Source organism: Vidua chalybeata, chromosome 6 (assembly GCF_026979565.1).
Source record: "Vidua chalybeata isolate OUT-0048 chromosome 6, bVidCha1 merged haplotype, whole genome shotgun sequence".
Classification (NCBI taxonomy): Eukaryota; Metazoa; Chordata; class Aves; order Passeriformes; family Viduidae; genus Vidua; species Vidua chalybeata.
In genome coordinates, this window is record NC_071535.1 from 16,455,568 (window position 1) to 16,478,796 (window position 23,229).

General features: G+C 36.9%; 1 protein-coding gene across 6 annotated transcripts in view; it reads right to left on the reverse strand.

Annotated features, from left to right (window-relative positions):
* Positions 1–778: 778 nt before the first annotated feature.
* The window catches only part of DGLUCY (D-glutamate cyclase), a 46,990-nt gene continuing 24,539 nt past the window's right edge, over positions 779–23,229 (reverse strand). For 4 of the 6 annotated variants that reach the window (XM_053944924.1, XM_053944922.1, XM_053944923.1 and 1 more), the window contains 10 exons: positions 22,360–22,558; positions 20,579–20,729; positions 19,040–19,162; positions 16,814–17,005; positions 14,533–14,793; positions 13,961–14,060; positions 12,178–12,326; positions 7,159–7,278; positions 6,195–6,346; positions 779–1,693 (listed from right to left, as the gene is read on the reverse strand). In XM_053944924.1, the coding sequence (XP_053800899.1) occupies positions 1,550–1,693; positions 6,195–6,346; positions 7,159–7,278; positions 12,178–12,326; positions 13,961–14,060; positions 14,533–14,793; positions 16,814–17,005; positions 19,040–19,162; positions 20,579–20,729; positions 22,360–22,558 (1,591 nt within the window). In that variant the 3' untranslated portion in view covers positions 779–1,549. The remainder of the gene's footprint in view (positions 1,694–6,194; positions 6,347–7,158; positions 7,279–12,177; positions 12,327–13,960; positions 14,061–14,532; positions 14,794–16,813; positions 17,006–19,039; positions 19,163–20,578; positions 20,730–22,359; positions 22,559–23,229) is intronic. The other 2 variants (XM_053944925.1, XM_053944926.1) reach the window with 2 other exon arrangements.

A 23,229-nucleotide genomic window follows, 5' to 3' on the forward strand; every position in this document is an offset into this window, starting at 1 on the left:
AACTTCAAGCATTCATATGAAATATTTTACTTAATCCTTATAGTTTAGAGAGCTTGGAGACTTCTAAAGGAGATATTTCTAACTGTGAAACTTCCAAGATACTTTTCTAGAACATCCTTTGAGAAAGTTTTAGATAAAACAAATCTAAAAAAATTACTCATCTATCTAGAAAAGAAACATTGGGATCTTTGGTGAACCTGAATGTCTAGCAGAAGTCTGGCATTAAGATTTTTTCTGTCATGTGTTCAACTCTTTTATGTCTTTAAAGGCTCTGTAACCTCAGGGACTTCAGGAGATTAATGTTCAAAATATGCTGGTGTTTGTGGTATGAAATTATTTTTCTCATTCTGAAAAACTTAAGTTTGTCTTGCATCAAAGAAGGAAAATAAAACTCACTTGCCAGGAAGGAAAAGAGATATAAAGTGTTGCTCACTGCTGAAGGTCCAACTAAAGGCAATTTCCATTTTATGACAGGTAAAGCACCAGTGCTCTAGGGGTGGTGTCAAATGTACCCTCCTCTCTCTGCTGGGTGGGCTGACAGCCAGCAGAACTGTAGTCCTGACACTCACCTGGAGTTAAGGTAAAATTACAGCTTTAAATGACAAAAGCTGGGCACAGTTCACAACCATTTGTCATGTGCTGCTTCAGTGTTAGTAATCCTATGGGATAAAATTCAATGTTCCTTCACTTGGTCTTGTCAGGAGCTGAACTTCTACAACAGGAATTCATGTAAAAGTTTATTTACATAATGTTATTTCATACTGAATGCAAATCTTTATTCATTTCTAACGATACTTTAATATCTAATAATTAATTTTAATAATGATTTTTGCATTCAATTAATTTCTTTGTAACAACAGGATACTCTGAAATGTCTACAACTTTATTACCCATAAAGTGACAAAATATATAAGTGGCAAACTACTAATATGACAGGGGGTAATGGCACAGCCAACCTTTTACACAGAAGATCTGCAATGCTGCCCTTATTTTCATTAGCTCAGTTTAAATTTTCTCCTTATCTCCTCACACTTCCACAAACTATCCCCCACCATAAGAACACAGTCTTAGAGGGGGGGCTACAGAAATTGTGCAATGGAGCTCTCACTACTGTAACACTGTAGTTTTGTTTTGAATCTTCCCCCTTTATTGTAGCTGTTTTCCTCACCACAAGTATTTTTAAATCCAAGTTGCTATGCGAGTTACTTCCTGTTGCAGTTACGAGGTTAGTAAAACAAGAACAGCAGTGCAATAATATCTCCTTGTAATTTCATGCTTTCTTTGTAAAAGCCAGATCACCTCTTATTATATAATATCATTTAATATTCATTTTCCATTATAAAATTACAGAAAAGAAAGGTAGACCAAGTGGATGATATCCTCTTCTTGTTTCACAGAGATGTTGTAAGGACAACAATGAAAGGCTGTGTGTGGTGAAGACACCAGAGATGAAAAGTCATCTTTTTCTGATCTTTTACACCTTGAGAGAGCCTCAAAAATAAGGACAGGACATGGGAGCAACTCTTCATGTAGAAATCATTAGGAGCAGTCACTGCTGTGCTTCCTGCAGCAGCTTTTCAATCATAAGTGAATGGGTGCTGTAGAAGGGCAGCCCATCCACTTCCATCTCTAGACTGGCAGTTTTGCCACTGCGGACCCCGAGCTGCACAAGTGTTTTCAGAAGCTTTTCTTCCTTGAAAAACAAAGAAACAGAGTATTAATTAAAATTCTGAATCAGACAAGGGCAGTCATCAAGATCTTTGTTTTAATTCTGGGAGAGACTGACCATATCCTTCATATTTATTTTGCCATCACCTTGCAAGTACTATCTTGTCCCAAAGAATATGTTTAGCATTTGGAGCTCAGGGAGTGTCAGATGGTTTATAATCTTGACTGCTATTTAACCACTGAATATTATTTTTCTCCACACTGCCTCAAACAGAACATTATTGTCAATTCAGAAACATCATTTTTTTGCTTGGTTTTGAGTTCCTATATTGCACAAATCAGAATCAGAGGAACCTCCACCCAAAGTATCTCAAAAATCCATCTGTGGTTTCCCCAGCCAGGCAGCTGGCTGCAGCTGCGTTTTTATAAAAAAAGACAGAAGAGAAGGAGGGTGCACCAGGAAAAAAGATTACAGAGAGCACCTGGAAGGGCTGCACACTCACTTTCCTTTCCTGCAGCTTCTCCAGTCTCTCTGTGCCTTTGGCCCTCTCTTCCCTTTTTGTTATTGATTTCATGAGAATTCTGGTTGCTTAGGGAAGGAGTGGGGAGAAAACAACCTCAGAAATTGTGCTTCCTTGGCATGCTCTGAACTAGCATATGCTTTGTTTAGAACTGCAGTTATTTTCTTGCTTAACTAGTATAAGCAGATAACAAAGTGTGTTCCAAGTTGAGACATAAAAGTAAACAGAGGGAACAAAATCCTTTTTTTGTGAGCTATGGGCCAGTTAGTATTGTGAGATGAAAAGATGGGATAAAAAAAACCACAGGGAACAGTGAAATTTGAAGATCTGGTTTCAAGTGAATGTATGTCTGGCATAAACTGCTCTGCTTTTCATTTGCCATGAAATGTATACAGTGAAACTTCCTAATTTTTATCATTTACTATAGTGAGAATTTATTCCTTGAATTCTGTTAATAAAAGTCTAAGAAAACTAAAAACCTGGTCACTTTTTAGCTTCCCCTATGCCAACCCTGCGATAGGTTATATAAGACCTTGAAACACTCACCTGTCTATCTTTGCCTCTCTTTCTTTGCTAGGAATGACCTTTCTGGTCTTTGTCTAATGTGCCATTTCCATTTCCATGGAAATTGCTACTGCAACAATCCTACCAGAGTCCTTGACAAAGAGCTCTCTAGGTTTCAACACTTCGTATTTGACATTACCACACAATAACCTAGCAGAAGTTCTTTATCTCCTGGACACACATTAATGATGGGAAAAAAAAAAAAAGTTAAAACATCGAATTTTCTCTTATCAAATATTAGCATTTTTTCTAGGAACACTTCTAAACCACAAAGAATACAGCAGCTGTGGATCTGAATTGAGACACAATATGGTTGTATTTTACCTACTGATAAAATGGCCAAAACATAATCATTTCTGAATGAAGCAAAGCATGCCCTGCGTGATCAATTCAGTTTAATTTTGTAACCTGCTCTCTGAATGCACTTTCTAAAGATCTGTCTTTTATTTCCTGGTAAATCATCCTAATTCTTAGCTGCAACAAAATTAAATGAGGCTCTGGTTTTCTACTAAAGGAAAAATATGCATAGTTAGATGGTGTCAGCAGTGACACTGCTATTTAAGGAAATTATCTGGATACATTAGTAGCATAAAATTTACTACTTTATAATTAATAAAATTATAAATACACATCTGTTTATATCATATGAATGATCATATACATAAATGCAAATATATACAACTGATCTTTCTGTACAACAGTTTTCTCTTAGCACTGAGTGTATCTAAATTCAAAAGGGCAAAGGAGATCTCTCCTGTCACAAAAGAGACACCTAAATTGGATACAGAAAATGTAATCTCTAACACAAATAGTTACGTATTAGAGCTCTGTGATCTGCTTAGATGAGGTAAAAAAGTTTGCTTGCTTAACACTACATAATTACTATGCCTGTCATCAAATGCTACAGTTTCCATTTGTAATAAGCAAATACAATGTATAGCACGCTTCCTTAGCTGTACAGTGCTGCAATTTGACCAAAGCTTTCTCTTTAGAAAATAATTATGTTGGGAGTGGGGTAACTGGAAAAAATAATCATATTAATAGAAAAAGATCTCATTAGTTTGTGCTTTATTCAAGGGGGAAAACTTCCTTATGAATGACAAATCTAATAAAGCACACTAAAAATATGTCACACCTTTATATATTTATAATATACTTCATATTATTGTAGGTCATAATTTAAAAATACTATACAGCTAATATGTTGCCATTAATAAAGAGTTCAGTAAAAGAACAAATGCTTCATACATTAACCTGTCTGTGAGATGCAATGAAATGCAGAGTTGACTGTAGGATGTTTAGCATTAGCTACATTTGGATATGTATGAAAGAATGAATTTCATTACAGTCACTTTTGTGTAAAAATTCACAGCGAGAGAGACTATGAACGTCTGAAAAACCAAGCCCATACCATAATCAAATTATTAGGTAAGCAAAGGTAAAGGTAAGCAACGATTGTTTAGGTCCAGCTGTTTCCTGCTCCTGCAGTTCTCAGCACAGAACAAATGCTTTGCAGCATCTCTGGCTAAGATGCGTGGAAAGGCTCATCCATGAACTCAGAGCAATCTCAGTTTGCTGTTCAGTGGGAAAGGAGAGCTCTGCAGTTCTGGGGTTTGGCAGTGCAATTCTGACACTGCTCGAACCAGCTGAAGGGAAATAATGTTGGTGTTTCAGGGGAAGTCTTCACTTAGTAATTATGACTTACAGCATTCATGGAAGTGCCATTTTTGAAGAAAAATAAAACACGTTATAAGAAAGCTGTTTGGTGCTAAGGGACTCCTTCAAATGTCCTCTTTCCAATTACAATCACAAATATAAACACCGAGATGGATCTGTGTGGTGTTGCTCTTTATCTCACTAGGGTAATTATTATAGCATTAAGTGAAGCTGAATTTTGCAGAAAGTGGCCATATAAACATAAATGGTCTGATTTTTTTATACTAATGGAGTATGTGAATACTAATGTATTCAATCTTCTGCACTGTTCATTATTGTGTGATTTATAATTAAAGATATCATATTTTCTTGTCAGACATTTTGTCATTTTCTCTCCTCCACAAAACTGTTTCCATTTATTTTATCTCAACAGATTTCAGTATTGCACATTCAGTAGCCCATTATTGGATCATTAATATTCCCAGCTGTATAGCTTAGTAAAACAAAAACAAGACGGTTTTCCTGTACACAATATATCATTTAATTAAAGTATCTCATTACCAGGAATTTTGATCACAGTCATTTTAGAGTGCATTAATTTAAAGGTCAAAAACCAGTAGATGCAACTGGAAAAAACACTGAAAACGGAAAAATAATTTATCTGTTTTAAAAAAAAGACTGTGCTGAAAAGGGCCATATAAGCTTTGTTAAGGTATATGGCTATGCCAAGTGTTGGGATCAGTTTCAGTTTTATGACCTTTAGATGAAAAACTGAGATAGCAAGAATTCAAAAAAAATTAGTGAGATCTACTCTAAAATACTTAAAAGGTACTTTGTTGGAATTTCATGCTGAATGTCCCGTCATCTCAGGAGAAAAACTTATTTGTTTTGGGCAGCAGCTATGGTAGATGGATTGCATTTTGCTTAGCATTCTTGGACATCACACACTTAAAGGGTTTGTCCAAATCTCTGCTAATAAAGCTGAATCTTGAAATCTTGAAGCTCCAAATTTATTGCAAAGTTGTGGAACATATTTAATCATTAGGGGTGTGTGTGAGTGTATAAACAGACTTTTTTTTTTAACCACTGTCAAGTTAAAAATAGAGGCACGTGCTCAGCAGGATGAGTACAGATCAGAGTCGTTTCTCACCCCTCTCAGTTATTTTACTTTTTCTCAGTCTGAAACCTTTGCATTCCCAGAATATCACACTGTACAGAGCTGCATTAGTCAAAACACATTTAAAAATATTCATGCACAAGTTTTTCTCCAACTTTAATTTAGAAACATTCAAAACTAATTGTAGAAAGGTTCCAGCAAACTACGAAAAGGGGAAGATCAGAAGTAAGGTACAAAGATCAGAAGTATGGAGTGGCTACTGCATAACAACTGTAACTTTTGATTTTGGAAGCAGACATCTAAAGGACACTACAACAGAGGGTTAAAAAATCACGAATGATACTAAGGAAGCAAACAGGGAATTTTAATCACTGTATGTCAATCCAAGGATTTCTTGCATTGCCCATAAAATTGTAGCACTGTCTTCTGCTTGACGCTACAAGACATGAACACATTCATATTGGGGGATTTTTATTTGCAATCTGTCTCAAATCCTTTGTGGAAAACAGTCTAAGGACAGTGTGGCTGCTCCTTCACAAGGAATCCCCAGAAATGCCCAGAACTTGTGAGGGTGAGGTATTGAACCAGCCCAGGCAGGACTCAGCAGCTGCTGGCCACTTCCATCTCCCCGTCATGAGCAAGTCCCAAGCGCTGCCCGCAGGAGTTACCTTGGGGACGGACGGGAGCGCTGGCAGCCAGAGCCTCTGGCTCGGCGCGCGTGGAAAGCCGACGGCTCTGCGCAGGTAGCGGTCGTGGATCTCACAGCAGCGCAGCACGTGCAGAGCACAGGCAATGGCGTAGCCACCCCAGTTAGAGACCCCTGCAAAGAGTGGCACTGCACCAAACTGCACAAATTGGCTGCTTAGTGTCCAGAGTGTGCCAGAGACACCCGGGTTAGGAACAGAGAAACCTGAGCCCAAGGACAATATGGACTGTCCAGTTCACAAGTTGGTCCATGCTGAACATCTCTCTCTCACTGTGAATTTTATTTCACGCTGGTGTAAAGCAGAATTTTAACTATAACATTCAACTTTTGTTGAACAACAAGAACATTAAGAACATACATTTGTCCTTGAATGACTATTGAAAAAACTTATCTCTTTGTAAAGGGGCAATATGACTAATTTATGCCTGATAGGAGCACACTCCAAACAGAAGTTTATCAATTATACTGAAAATTTGTATGTGCACAGACATTTTAATTCCCACACAGATCACTTCTGCAGTCTTCCTTATTAATATTTGTTATTGAGTAACCTGGTCTAGTGAAAGGTTTCCTGCCCATGGCAGGGGGAGTAGGAACTAGATGATCTTCAAGGTTCCTTCCAACACAAATAATTTTAGGATTCTATGGTTCTGTGATTTTATATAATGTGTGATTTTTCAAAAATATTCAGGATTTGCCTGAATATAAAGTGCACTTTGTTCATGGAACATTCTCAGTTTTGAGTCAGTTCTTCTGAAGCAACATGTGCTTAACTCTTCAGAAAAGGTACACAATACAGAGATAGATCAGTTTGCTGAGGATGACTTGGAAAGGGCCAATAAACATTACTTGGAAAGGCAAATGTTTCCTTGTCAGTTCTATTCTCAAACACCAGCTACTCTCCCACCCCACCAAAAACCCCTTACCAGCTACAACAGTAAAATCAGCTTCAACATCACAAGCTATAACATCTCCGTTTTTTATGTGCTTCTTTACAGCATCTTTTACTTTGCCCATTCCTAATTCATTTCCTCCATCTCCAACACCTTTATAAAAGGGAAAAAGACAAAATGAGTATGAACACAGCATATAATTGACAATCCCTTTAGAAAACATCCAGTTTCTTCCCCACAGTTGCTGTGATAGTTCATAGCTCCATAAAAGATGGTTTATCCTTTTTCATCCACAGCACCTAAAAACAGAAGACTGGGAATGAAAGAGCTGAAAACATCATCTATTACATGGCAGCCTCGGCAACCTCTAAGTTTATACATGTAATGTACAATGTACATTGCGTGCATGCAAAAGAAATCAAAATTATCAAGTGGTTGTGAACTGCAGACAGAATCAAGACAGTGAACTTTGCTTATGGAAGGCCTTACATGAGTGTTCTATGTAATGTGTTATCACAAGTACATCAGCACAAAGAAAGAAAGAATACAGAAAATTAAACTCAAATCAACCTAAGAAATCAGCCAACAATTCTATGATAAAGCAAGCATAGAAAACTTTGGCTTGTTACAAGCTTTAATTAAAAAAAAAGAATAGAAATAAAAATCGTTGCAGAAAGACAAGCAAAAACATACATAAGGATTTGGGCAGAAGCAGGCCTGACTGCACTGCCCATCAAGGACTAATGTGCTGCAGTACACAAAGAGCCCAGCCCTGTATACTATTACTGTTTCCATTTTCCACAGTCACTTACCAAAAAAATAGCTAGTCTTTATTTATTTTAATTTTCTTATACTGGATGTCAGACCTTGATTTTTGTTGCACAAATAGAAATACTGTGTGCTTGTCTTAGTGCTTTTAGTGAAATCAGTGAGATCTATGCAATTTCAGGAAAATTCTAGGCAACCCAGTATTTGGGACATAAAGCTGTCAGATGTCATTGAGATACCTGGAGATGAGGGTAACATATAAACTAGTAGTTTACATAAAAGCTGGATAGTACCTCTGGTCTCTTACCAAGATATTAAAAAACACATTAAAATTATTTATTATTTATAATTATTAATAAATTATTATTCCTATTTAGTTGGAAATTAAAATTTCTCTTTCGTCTGTTAGTCTGAATGGCATCTTCTTCAATCTGAAGATTTCACAGAAAAATCCCTGACCATGTCTGTGAAACAGAACAGTGAAGAGCTCCAAATGAAGAGCTCCAAGTCCTCACTGTGATGTATCAGATTTGAATTTGAAATGTGACTGTGCTCTAATGCATAGTATGTGTTACAGAAGAGAAATTACAATATTTATCATTTACACTTCAAGGCCTGAAAACTGGTAAATTTAACACTTTTAGTAACTGCATAAATATATCATGTGTCTGTAGCAAATTTCTTCTTTAAGTGAAATGGAAAGTCATTTCTCAGCAGCAATTTTTATTTGATTCCTTAAGTCTATCCAGTCAAGTAGGGTGTAACTGAGTGACACACAGCTTACATAAAAGGATTTGCCATGGAACAGCTACTCTTTTTTATCTGCTTTAATAATCTGCTCCCATTTATTTCACCATTGGGAGTTAATGGTGCTTTCTTCTAAAAAATCTCTTTATTGGTAGTACTTTTCAAACAGGTGTTGATATAGTCCTGGTGCTCTTATCCTCATATATAAACATGGAAGTTCTACTGCTTTGTAAGAATCACACACAATGTTCTGACTTTTCTTATACTCAAAATTAAAATTTATGCTTTTAACATTCTTTAAAAAGGCTGAGATGAATTCTTGTCCCGTGAAAATAACTAACAGTTTCCTTAACTGAAACATATCCATTGCTCAGGGCTTTTTCTATCAGCCCTGCTTTGATTCTCCTGTCTTTGTGGGAGTCCTGTCACCAGGATGGCTGCACAATTAGTAGATCTTTTGCTGTGGATGGATCCCATTTGTGTGACACTGGGAGAAAAAGAACACCCCACTGAAAAGCCTCCTGTCCCATCTGTTTTCTTCTTCCTCCACACATTGCCAGAGAACTGTACTGTGATCTCCAGAGTGAAATTCACCTGTGCAAACGCAGCCATCCATACATGAGCCAGTCAGCTATGCTGCTTTTAAAGTCAGCAGAAAGAAACACTCCCTTCACACATTCAGTTCATCTCACCCCAAAGCAGACATCTCAAATATAGATCTCTGAAAATAGGCAAGATGAATCCTCTTCTAAAGGCCCAATTTCTTTTCAGGCAAAGGAAAAATAGTTCTGCTGGATCTTCTATGCAAGTTCCTACTGAGTACATTGTTTTCTGAAACTACATTCATGAAATATGCAGGAGACGTCAGTCTTCTCTGCTAAAAATCTTTTGTATGAAAGGAAAATGTGTGACCCCATTTTTTCATGCAGTACTTTGGAAAGCTTTAATTAGCTCCTATATAAATAGCATATAGCTATGTCAATTATATGACAGCTGGAAAAAAAAATGTGGTTCCAGTAACATTTCTTAATCTTTTATTTCAGACTTATGTGGAAAATCAGTCCCTTCCAAACTCAGCCTTTCACATCTTCTTACTTTGTGAATTCCTCAAGGCTGCTCATCACTCCCTGAGTTTTTAGGATGTCACTATTCATACAATTGCAGGCATTGTTCATGCTTTGTCGGTGGTCAAACTACCAGATCAGAATTTTTCAAAAAATACAGATCTCGTTTTAAATGTAACACTTGACAGCAATTAATCAGCATGTAACAAATGTTCTAACATTTCCCCTCTCCACCAACTGACACAGTGCTTCTTGCCACGGAGCACACTATATAAAGAATTTCTGTAGGCTGAAAACTTGATCTTTCTGGTATTCTAGCCTATAAGGTTATTCAAGTACTCCACCCTAATTCTGTACAATATTTGCATTTATTCTGGAACTAGTCATATGCCTCCAAATTCCTACTGACCATAAAGAAAGTTGAAGACAGCCCCACTAGAAAAAGAAATTATCCTCATCAGTAGCAACACGTTGCTATCAGTAAAGGGAGACAAAACACAAAGGCCACAGTGGCTAAGTTAAACTACATTTGGCAGAAACACATTGAAAAACCCACCATCCAACCCAAGAAATTACTTCCCAATTAAAATAACAGACACAAAAAAGTTAATGTGATAAGCAAAACAAGAAATGTTAACTAGGTAACAGACAATGTAAGAAACAGTGACAGTGTTTTCTTACAGTTAGCTCTCCAGAGCAGAATATCCACTTACACAAATGCCATGGGAGATCAGAGCAGATCCCTTCATTGTCCTTTGAAGCCTCTGACTTGTTAAACCATTTTCTATGCAGAAATCTCTTTAGATAAAGTTCACAGCCCTGAGACACAGTGAATCTAAATAACTGCTTTTCTTCTTTTTCACAAGCCTGTGGTATTTTTTATTAATGACATTTCATAGTATATTTGAATATTCAGAGAATGTTTGAAACAAGCTACATTCTGCTGAATTGATTCAAATTCTCAGCTGGCAGAACATTCCAAACTCCAGCAAATAAATAATATACTTTGAGCTGCTGTGGGAGATATTTGAAGAGATTAGGGTATTTTTACTAAAGGAATCAGGTTGTGATGTTATGTAAGTAGCTAGAGAGATCAAATTCTTGCATCAACAACCTAAAATCAGGGATAGGAGTTGAAACTAACAGCAGCAGATTAAGCTCTTAGGCATTTTGCTAGACATCTTTACAAAACAGAGCTTGTCCTATATAACACCTATTCAGTCAATCTTTGTCCTCTGTTGAGATTGCCAAGACAGTGCCATCTAGAGTGCTTCCTTTTGAATGATGGAAGGTACATCTCATGAATAGGAAAAAAAAAACCCAATTAAATCTAAATACAAAGTTTGCAAATTTTGTAAAAGATTGCAAATTTTGTAAAATTTGCAATATTATTGCAAATTTTACAATAATAACACACATCAGTGAAGTCCTCTGCTACACAGCTCTTAAATGATACCAATAGATTGAAATCAGACTATGCATTATCTCTGCAGAAGCTCTCTAAATTCTGTAGAAACATTTCAAAAACAACAAAACTGAGAAGTCTAAGTTCCCATGCCTTTGGTAATACTTAGGAGTGAGTCCACAGCACTATAAGAAGAAAAAAAGCTAAATCAGCAGATGTGTTCTGATGTGACAGAAATCAGTCTGGCATGGGTACTTATTTCTAATTTGATTTTAATATTTACAGAGATTATGTATCTCCAAAACTCTCATTTGGGCCACACATGGTAGCAGGAAGCATTTGATTGTATAAGGATATTGTAAAATGGTCTATGGCATATTTTTTCCAAACCAGATATAAGTAAGTTTTCAAGAAAAAAAAAGTTTGTTGCCTAAAGAGAGGAGCAGCATGCTGACAAAAGCATTCTCATCAGAGGTATTAGCAAAGGCCAATGTTGTTTTGGTGGGAAGGACAAGGCATTCCTTTCCAGATTCCTACTGTACACACATTTTGTTGGAGAAGGCACTATTTTAATAGATGCAAATATGTAATCCCTGTTTAAAGAAATGTACTGCTAAAGGCAATATAAACACAGATTCTATCCAGACTGCTGTTTTAACTTAGGTGTAACAATCATAAAACCAATACTTTAAGAAGGAATGCTACCATCCAACAACCACTTATGTTCTATGTTGCCTTCAACACAAAAAATATAGAATAAAGTCACTATCAAAAACTGGACTTAGAGTGTATGTACATAGACTTATGCATAGGTAATACATCTGGGCTTGCGTTTTTGCTTTTTTGTCCTTAAATAACTTTGAAGTGATTTTTTTTGGCTGTGAGAATCCTTCAATAGAAACCTGTAATTTTTCTCCAGCAACGGTGTCTTCAAATCCAATCACAACAAACAGCTGTAGCCTGAAAGCAGCCACTCAGCACCTGCCTCCTGCTCCCCTTCACTGACAGAAAGAATTCCTGCTCTGTGCTTCTCTTGCTACTGAGAACATCACACAAACTCACACTTACCTGTTGTTGTGATTCCTGGAATGGTTTGTGCAGCTAAAAATAGTTCATCTATGGGATCCACGAGGTGTTTAATGTTAACTTTCCTGGCATTGTAATAATTGCCATCAGCAGCCATCCCAGCACGTTCTATGGCTACCAAGTGATCAAATCTGGTTAGAGGTGAATGAAAAAACAGAGGGGAGAAGTCAAAGCTGTGATTTTCACATGAAAAATACTTCTGTTGGCTGCTTGTGCCTGGTTCTGCTTTTTGACCACTTGGGATTCAAGGTAAAACTTGGATACTGTTTTGTTATTTCTGAATGTAGTTGTCTATGGGTTTTTTTTCAAAGATTAGTTTAGGTTTTTTTTAATAGCTTTAGTGCAGCGCCCCCAAACCACATTTGCTACCAAGAAATGGAGAAGTTCCTGCAATCCTCCTAGCCAGCAATCCTTTGGGTCAGCCATCTGGCCTGGCTCTGTTTCACATTAAAGCAGATGGTATCTTGTAAAATATTAGTCTCTGTAAGGGTATTCAAAGAAAGCCAAAAAGTGGAAAATTAATGATCATCGAAATCCTTGTTAGTGCAAATACATTCTCTGCTTAAAGTACATTGCTTGGCAAATATTCATCTGTTTCTAGTTAGGCAATGTTTGGGTTTGGGTCTTTAGATTTGGGGGATTTATTTTTTAAGTCCATGGTTGTTTTGCTGGTTATGAAAGTAGACAGATGTACTGCAGCTGTCCTACATTTTAAGTAGAACTATAGTACTCAGTTCTGCCTGCCACTGTATGTTAGAATCAAGTTATTTTGTTTCTGTTTCTCCATTGTTACTGTTAAGAGGTTACTAATTCTGATTAATTACTTAATGTTCTTGTGGGTGGGTATCTACAGTGGTTCCAGAGACCTTCAGCAGGTTAGTTGTATACTTTAAAAAAAATACTTCAGCCTTTTGGGACTAAGGGACCAGTTTAAATAGAATCTGCCTGTACTTTTATTAAGCATAGCTATAAAAGACATTTTTAAAACAACACATAAAAATGAAGACAGTATCATGTGTACTATTACAGTATACACTAACCTGCAGAAATAAATGAGAATTCAATAAGTTAATGAAACAAATACCAGGGTGAAAGACCTTCTTATTAAAGAATGCAAACTGAGGGCAACTACTTGGAACTACTGTAACTACTTTACATGGAAAGATAAATAAAAATGAGCAATGTATGCCTACTTCAAGGAAATATAAGTTGCATGCTAAGTAATGAAATGAGCATACAGCTACTTAGCAAATTCTCCAGTGCATTAACCCTAATCACACCATTACAAACACATGACATTTTATTAAGTCAGATCAGATTCCCTAGCTGTCAGACTAGAGCTAAAGCTCTAGAAAATGCATACTTCCCACAGCACTTTTCTTAGCTCTTTCACTGACTTTGATATAATACTTTTTGATCTTCTCACTGATTTAAAAATTGGTAAAAAAATATATAGTGTGTATATATCTACTTATAGAATGACGACTGAAAGCCTTTTAGATTATTTTTTAAGGAAAAGAACTATTGATACATGAAGAATTGCTTCTTTTTTCTACTCCAGAAGTGCATAATTGCAGAATAATGTGGAATTCTGAACTCTGTGTATGCTCCAATAACAGTGTTTGGCTTCAAAGTTTGTTCTGTGCATTCAAAGTCTTAAGGATTTACTTGCAGCCATTGTGCCTTCTTAGACCACGATCCTTATTTTTATTATAATTTTGCACAGTAGAGGTGTGACCCGTTCTCAAAAACTGAATACACATACCTAGGTCTTCCAGGATTCCCATTCTCACACAAAAATGTTAAAGCTGAATTGGCACTTTCCCTTTGATAACTCAATAGAGGGATGGGCTTCTTCAGGATTCCTACAGGAAAGCAAAATGATATTCAGATACTACATGCTATTTTTTTTTAATGTATCTTTGAGTAACTTAAAAAAAAAAAAAAAAGAAAGCAAAATTGCTAGAACAGTAAGAATTCAAGGTCTTTACACAGTTCTTGATGAGCTCCCTATATCCTTAGTTTAAACTTGTTTAGATGTAAATGCTGTTAAATGGGACCTTGCAGTAGAAAACAGGTCTACAAGAATAAGAACAGACATCCAAAATTTATTTCAAGCAACTCATCCAGGATCAGTACCCAGATATGTATACATTCACATGATGCCAGCTAGGTTAACAAAATGTCATCGTAGCAATGATGAGCAGAGCTTAGAGGATGAATTCTGATTCATTCTCTGGGAAAAAAAAAATGTCCTGACTAAGTGACAGATTATAACTGAAGCAAACCTTGGCTCAAATTAGCAAGTTAAAAAACTGAAAAACCCATGTCTCTTACCTAGTTGAACAGCTTCTTCAATAATCTTTTTATTCAGATCCATGGCTCTCTGATCTGTAACTATGGCAACCTGTTTCTCCAAGGCCTGCAGCATAGCTGCAATGGCAAGGGCTCCCGGGGGGCCGTCGTTCTCCTCGGGCGGCTCGTGGCTGAAGTGGGTGGGAAATCCCGTTGTTATCAGCACGGACCCTGCGTGGGACATGGCCAGGCAGGCCCCCAGCAGCTCACCCTGGCGCTGCAGGTGCCTTACACCCCTCTCTCCTAGACAAGTGGATTTAAAGAGAGCAGTACACTTCAATGTATCACTCTCCTTTTGAAGCTTCCCTCTGGGTGATAATACATTAGTGACATAAAATGGGTTAAAAAAAAAGAGAGAAAAACCTCTGGTCAAGGCAGGAATTGGGGTAATTTCCTCAGGAAAACTAAGAAGATCTAGGATATGAGTAATGAAGATAATGGGCTGTGCTTTCAGGTTAAGAATGTCAGCTTTTGAAAATTATTATACCTAGCATATTTAGGTACAAGTGTAAACAGCTTTTTCTGAGAGCTTACTGCATATTGTTTCCTTTCCTTAGGCCCTCTGTTTTCCTTTGACAATCCTGCTAGACCATGTTTAGCTACTGAAGTTGGATTGCAACTCAAGCATTCCAGACCTTACAGAAGGTCTGATACAGACTTCAGATGTGTGAACTGGTCCTTTGTCTCTATTTAACTCCATCCCCTTTTGGAAGAACTAATTCCCAAATAAATTTCACTTAATGAAATTATTAATCTCAGAAGTGAGGTTTCAGAGACATGGTAAGTTTCCTGGGGACTTCATAAACTCAATTAATACAGTGGTATCCAGGTGACTACTAGAAGTTCTTGTAACACTTCATGTAGCAGAGAACCACATTATCAGACCTTGAGAAAAAGGTGAATACTAACAGAACTTTCTTCTCACGGGTCACTCCCTAAATAGGCAACGCTATTATCTGTGTATGGCTTTCATTGTTCAAAGACTTCCTATCCCATGTTCCTTCCCTGTCACTTGGAAAAAAAGTTCACAGCTCAGTTCTTTTGATTTGCTAGTACTCAAGAAAACCATGAGTACCAGCATGATGGGCTTATGGAGGTAAGTCTTCACTGGTGTTTTTCAGTCTCCTCGTAGATTCATCCTTCTTGCTCCCCTCACCCCCATATTTTACTCTTTTGGTCCTCAATTTCCCCTTTGGTATTTCTCCCTCTGTTCCTCCTAAATAAGACACAGGCAATACACAGATAATGGACAGAGAAAAAAGTTCAGAAAACTGAAAGTTAACACAAGCAGAATACAAGTCTCTGAGAAGCAGGGTATATTAACTGAGACAAAGTACTGTAGTCTCCTTTAGCAATAAAATGAGCTAACTTTTAAGTTAGGTTCTGTATTTCTGCAGAGCATGGCATCATGCCAAGCCAGCTCCAGAGAGTGGGAAAGGAGAGGCCTTGTGAGTAAAAATAAACAGACCCAAATGTATGCACACAGCCCAAACCCAGAGCTTGGGAGTGCTGGGCGTAAGCTGTTTTCCACTACTGCCTACAGAGGATTTCAGAAAATTTATGGCACACTGAGCTCAGACTTTACAGCAGCCAGAGGGGACTAACTCAGTGTGTATTTTAGGAATGGTTGCACTACTCAGTGTGCCTTTACTTCCCTCTCTTCCTTGCACACACAGGCAGCCCCACTGCTCAACCTTCCTTGGTGACCTGGTCATTTTGGTCCATCATACAACACCTCAGTGATGGATATGTCAGCAGAAATTAATATAATTCCACCTGTCAGAGAGTGGTATTTGAAAAAGACATGCAACTACTAGAATTCTCTGGTAGGACCACAGTAGTCATGAATATATGTAAAGAAATGTGCTATTTACTCCACAGTGAATACCAGCAAGCTGTTGCCAGCAAGCTGAGAGTTCTTGATGAGCCCTGTACTTCACATACAATTTCAGTTTTACTCAGTAACAGTACTTATTCCCTGTGGACTCTCCAGTCTGCTTCTGTGTACTTTGGGAGCATATATAGTCATCAAGATCAGATATTCTGTTGTCCATAATGAATGATTTTGGCCAGACTCTGATATTAACTACAGTAACAGAAAATATAAGACCTAGTTATATAAACTCACTGTATTCCATAAAGAATTCTTAAAATCCCCTTTAGATTCTTACTGTGTTCTTGAATTGAAAATATCTAAAAAGGCCGGATAGGTGGTATCTACCCCATAACAAATTCATTAAAGGGAGACAGTTTTTGTTTATACCTGGATCTATTCCAATTAGGGTCTCTAGAGTCTTTATCTTTTGGGCTGCTTCTGCTGACACAATGCTGAAATGCAGAGGATCTTGAGAGATGCAGTGGACCTGTGGGACTCCTCCTAAGGATCTGATATTGTCATTCTCTAGGTCAGTAATGAACGTGCAGTCACGAGAATGAGTAAAAGCTAACGGAGTTCCTAAAATGAATGAAAAAAATTCAGTTAAATGTTATTATTGCAATGTAACAAATTATAGGGATGATAAAATTTCAAAAAGCCACTTAATGTAACAACAGAGTCCCTGCCTGATGACAGTTACAAAAACAGGTGATATTTTAAGTTACATTGGAGCAATTAATACACTTTGAGAAAGAAATGTACGTATGTACATCTGAAATTTTTTTCACTTTTAAAAAGCTCATGTGGGTAGTTGAGATCAGTTTTTTTCCACAATGTCCTCTTTTTGCTCTGTTTGCATGCAGGGCTTTTGCTTTCCCTACAAAACTGTCTTTATCTCAACGTGTGAGTTTTCCAGTTTTCACCCTTCCAATTCTCTCCCTTATCCTGTTGGCTGGGGTTAAACCATGGCAATTTAAACTGGCAAGGAGTAATGACAAAAGTGGATCAGTAAGTGTTAGCAAAGGAAATATGAGTAGCCTCTAAAACCCTGGAGAAAAATAAGCTTCTTTAGACCTGACAGCATAGTAGCTTCCTAAGCTGAAAATATTTCCTGTCTTTATACTGACTCCAAAAGTCTGAATCTAGGTAATACTTGATTTGGTAAAATTGGTACATTGTTAGGCAAATCACAACTGGTATACATAAACAAGCAAAACTTTCTTTGTTAGGAGGGTGAAAGTGGAGAAGACCCTTTTTACTAAGTACGTATGTGCTTCGTTTGAGCTACAACTTTTTGGACTCTATGGCTAGCAGTTTAAAGCACCTGGGGAACATGGTTGTTGAGGTTTACAATACCTCACCAAATCCTGTGAGCAGACAGGTTTTTTGTGACCAGCTAGCAGATTCATCTAAAGTATGGGCTCTGGTGATGTGGCAGATTTAAAATGTCCCAGCTGAGAAAGTAGCACAGCAAAATAAAAACTATCCAAAAATTTCCTGGAATGTACTAATGACAACTGATTTTAATATAGAAAATGGAGAAATAAACAAAAGTGAAAGTCTGTTCCAGGCAAGGGCAGGATAGATAGCCACTTGTGCAACAGACTGGAGAGACATTGGCAATTTTTTTCTCTCTTTTCCCTACAACAAGGATGCATGAGGAAGATGAATAGGTTTGCTGAAGAACCCAGGAAAGAATAGGATTTTCAGCATGGATTTGGGACTGGAAAAAAGAGATTGTATGTAAGAACTCTTCCTAGAGCTGAACGTATTAGAGCAGGTGTTGAGAATTCAGATAAACACCTGCAAGAAACCACAAGGATCCTGCAAGGAGAGAAGGACAAAGCAGATGACTTCCCAGAGTTTCCCAAATATATTGCCTATTATTTTTAAGCTTCTTTTTCAGTAAGAATGAAAATAGAGTATTTCATTCCACACTAGTGACTTACAGAAGTATATAATACTGTCACTATGCTTTTGTTTCATTTTCTTGCCTTTTGCGCTCATACGTGCATAAATGACTGCACACAGTACAGAAAAACTGTACAGAAGAAAAAGTTTCACTTATGTAAAGTGTGTCACATTTACTTAATTTTGGAGAAAACTAAAAGCTCAACATTCTCCATGAGGCACTTCAGAACCCTTTTCCATGTCAATCAATTTGCTAGCTCTTGACAACATTTTGGAAAGATTTCTGGCTTCTCTCTTTTTATTCCTTCTTTTTTTTTTTTTTTTCCTTTACTATTGCTTTAGTTCAATGTAGTACAAAATAATATTTTAAATGGAAGAAGCTTAAAAATTAATGCCTTTAAGCTTCTTGTTTTTTATAATGCTAAAAAAAATGTTTTGATGTTGCCAGAGCAGTATATTTAAACTTTTAAAATACACAAAAGTTGTGAAATTTCAGTAAGAATTTTATTTAAAGTAGACCTGTATTTCACAACAAAAACTCTCCTTCCAAAGGCTTTTTGTTGTTTGGGGTGTTTTTTATCTTCCCCTAAAATCAAGCCTGCTAATCAGCCAATTCAGTATCCTTTTTAAAAAAGTAAAATAAAACAGAGAGAGAAAAGAGATTGAGGGATAATTTAAAGAGAGTCTCTAAGCAGCACATACGACAGTTGATAATTGCTTCTACTCCTGTTACTCCACAGGCCCAAAACACTGGAATGTCACCAGGGTGAAGTTGAACTGTATCTCCATAGTCTGGTTTAGAAAGATCTTGTATTCCCAGCAGACCTAGAATTGATCAAAAATGAAATAATGAGTGATTCTAATTAAGCAGTAATACTGCAAAAGCTGGGGGGGGTGGACCCCAAACATCATTCAATGACACTGAGTTAAGAGTTCAAGAGTTCAAGTCCCCCTAAAGTGGAACATTTAGTTTGCCTTTGAGTGCATATCCTCAGAGCCTGAACTGACTTGATTTCCCCTTTTTTGTACTCGGTAACACCAGTAAAAATGTATTTACCTTATTTCTGCAACAAAATGCAGTTTAGACATCTATGCTGAGTTTCCAAGATAATATAAATCTTCTGGATCAACAGAAGAATTCTATTCATAGCACTGGCAAACAAGAATAAATGATTGCAATGCAAAATGAGTTCTTTCTAGAACACATTTTCTACTGTGTTAGCTTCCTACATTCTTTAGCTAGAGAAATGATCAATCTCTCTTTTCCTCTCTTAGATAAATACATCTCACTCTTAGCTGCCTTTCATTAAATTGTCTTTTGCTTTATTTTAACACCTACTTGCAATAATCTCGGTCATTCTAAGCACTTGGTATCTTCTCTTGGTTTTAAATTCTTCAGATGCTTTAATATACCACTCTCTTTTATGAAATTAGTTTATATAATCTGTAGCTATGTAAATTTACTCTTTTATAATGACTTAATACTAGTTTGTCAGGCTTAAGTACTCAGATATGTTACTCAAGTACATTACTGGACTGTTTTGTTAACCAATGACATCTCCTTCCATGCCCTGCAGTGTGATCCTTCTGTGAAGGTAGCCCATGATTACCAAACTTCTGACAGCAGAGGGAAATTATTGCAATCTATCTTCATATTACAGGTGTTTGTTTGGTTTTGTTCTTTTTGCAAACAGCCTCCTCTCTTTTTTTTTTTTCATTTTTGTTCAAACTAGATTTAAAAAAAATATTGTCATATTTCTATTCATTTTGTCTTAAGTGTTGTGCTCATTGTATGCTATTTCATTTTTTTTTAAAATAATGCAGTATTTACTTTCACATTCAACCACTAAGACACAAAATGCCTCCACACATACTTCTCCCCATGCTGTCAGTCATTGCTATCCTGTCACTGGAATCTCTGACAGCAAGAAAGTATTCACATACAAATGAAACTGCACACATTTCAGAAAAATTTGATTACACTTTTTACCAAAACCCCCCTGCCAGATAACTTATTTACATCTGACAACTGTCTTTTATCTAAGAAATCTGTGTGTTCAGCTCACGCAGAACCTTTTTTTTTTCTTTCTTCCTTTTTCCTTTTATATTCAGGTTTGTGACCATTAGGATTAAAACAGATTAAGTGGTGCAGGTATTTCAGTCCTACCAGTTCCCATGCCTTCCCCCTTCACTTGTATACACAGTCAGGTACATGCAGAATGAGAAATGAAAAGCACTGACCAGGGTCACCTATGTGAATTGGTGCTCCATGAGCTTCTTTTAATTCTGACGTTGCTAGCACAGCTGCTCCCAACTTGCTTTCAGGAATAGGTCTCATTGTGACTACTAAGTTGCAGTGAAACATAGAAATGCTGTAGCAAGGCACAGATGTCTGGCAGTTCAAAAGAATCCAGTGTTAGCAGGAATATTGAACAATACTTCTAAAATGTCAGAATAAATAAATCTAAATCTTTGTGCTGCACTTGAATTTAGAAAGTGCATTTTAACATTTTAAATCACTCATTTTTAAACACTCATTTTAAATCCTTTTGAAAAAAAATATTGGGATCCTGTATTTTTTCCTTTAAGATTCCATCATTTAGCTCCAGCACTCCCAAGTGAGATCACTACAATTTTCAACTTAATGCATTCCTTGTTTTGGTGCACACAGCAAGATGAGCTCAGTATGTTGAATATTGTCTGAAAACAATGGTGTGTTCCCTCTACAGAAGGTGAAAAAGCTAATAGAAAATTATGGCACACCTACAAATCTACTTAGACTGACTCTACTCTCTGTAGTTGAATACAGTGCTCGGTAACATGCCAGGGTCAGCAACTGCTGATGGCAGTACCCTCTTGTACAGAAGCTGCATGACAGTTCCATACATACAAATATCTCATGCCTCTAAAAAAGCTCTATGGAATTCAACATCCTTACCAACTGGGAGGCTGAGGCATGTTCTCTATTAAGAAAGAAAGCAGGTCAGCTTTTTAGGAAAAAATGTCACATATCTGAGTTGCAGTTGAACATAAACAAGACATCCAGAGAGCTAGAGCTGTCGAGAAAATGTTCATTTAAAGCCTTTATAATGATAATAATAATCACACCTGTCACTGAAGAAACACACTGTGCAATTCTTTACAGCATTAATGTGCTATAAATGATAAAATTTTCCTAATTCTGAAATTCTAGAAGCAGATACGTAGTTGTATTTTTTTTTTTCTTTAAGCTTGGTAGAAGGACTCACATATGAGATACGCTTGCACCTTCATTTTGACCAGGAGCATAGAATAGATTGTGTAATAACAACACTGAAAACAACAACAACCTTTCTTCAGTAGCAGAGCATCTGAACTAAATGAAAAAGGCATGCGGATGCATACTTCAATGTTCTTAGTATTAAAGGGTTTATTTACTGGAGCCAGAATTATTCTAAGATTTCTGTTACCATTAAAAATGTATACCACAAACTTTTTGAGCACAGTCATAATTTTCAGTGCTATGTTAGGCACCTCAATTCTTTGGGAACATCTTCTGGCCCAGAGGCCTGGATTTGCAGTTTAAAGGCTCTACTGTCTACAGGAAAGCTCCAGAATGTGGTTGTCATGCAGAAGAAACCGCTATTGTCATGGTTTATAAAAGGAATACTCCAACTGCAAACAGGAGCTGGTATGGAGAGCAGGACACGTGTAAAGACATGGCCAGAACAGTGCATGGATCACTGGGTGAAACAGAGAGGGCAAACCAGAACCGAATCCACATGAAATGGCTGCTACAGGAAACAGGGAAAGCTTTGTCATGGAAATGAATAAAAAAGGAGATTGGCCTTACACTGAACTGAGGCTGCGAATATTTTACCCTGTATTTTCATGTGCTCAGCACTAGCACATGCCTTAAGTTACTGTGTAGGTAGAGGAAAAAAGTTCTGATTTGAACAGTACGTATATGCACCTAATCTGAATACGGGCAAAACTCACAGGCAAAATTACAAGAAAGATTACGTCTGTGTGCATATACTTACTTTGTACATGCTTACATTACATTTTTGCTCAACGTTTCTGATAGGAATGCCAGCTTTTTGGACTGCTTTTTCAAAAGAGAAGCTGCAGCCTAAATAAAAAGTCACCATGTCCTTGAGTTGTTCAGAATACTCCTTAAGGCTTTTCAGTGATCCAGTACAAGCTCCATGCTCATATTTTCTGTACAGCTGGCAGTCAGTTCTAGTGAAATAAGAAGTTATTACAGCTTTGTCACTTTTTTAAAAAACAAGATGAATTGGTTGAATTGACATAAACCCAGTATGAAACCACACGATACAGTCTGCTTTATCCATTTTGTTCTTTCTGACTAATAACGAAACAAACACAGACAAAACCCGCAGAACATCTTATTCTGCACAAAACCAAGCTGGCAGACAGAATGTTAGAGTTTGAGATTTTTTAGGTTTTGTAGGTAAAGGCCCCTTATGCATATCTTGTTGCAGGCTTTAAAAAATTAGGGAGATGGTTTAAACCTTGTTTTTAGTGTTTACCATAGGAGTATATCTTTCAAATTTCAGAGACTCTACAAGTATCGTGCAGACACCATGGCCATGTTTCTAGTAAATAAAACAAATATAAAACCCTAATATTGAATTCTGCAGGCTCAGACTGCAAAATATTTAAAAATTACACAAAATTTCACCTTTGGATTAGAGAAATACTTGCAATACTGACAATTATCATAACATGTGACTCAAGAACAAGATAATCAGGCTGTTATACATGGTTTTCACTCAAAGGTATAACTCCAAGAAAAGAACGTTGTTCAAAATCTTCAACAGTGTAATCAGGCTTTTTCCTCAAATTCTCCTAATCACCACCAGCATTCACTTCAGAATATTGGCCAGCAG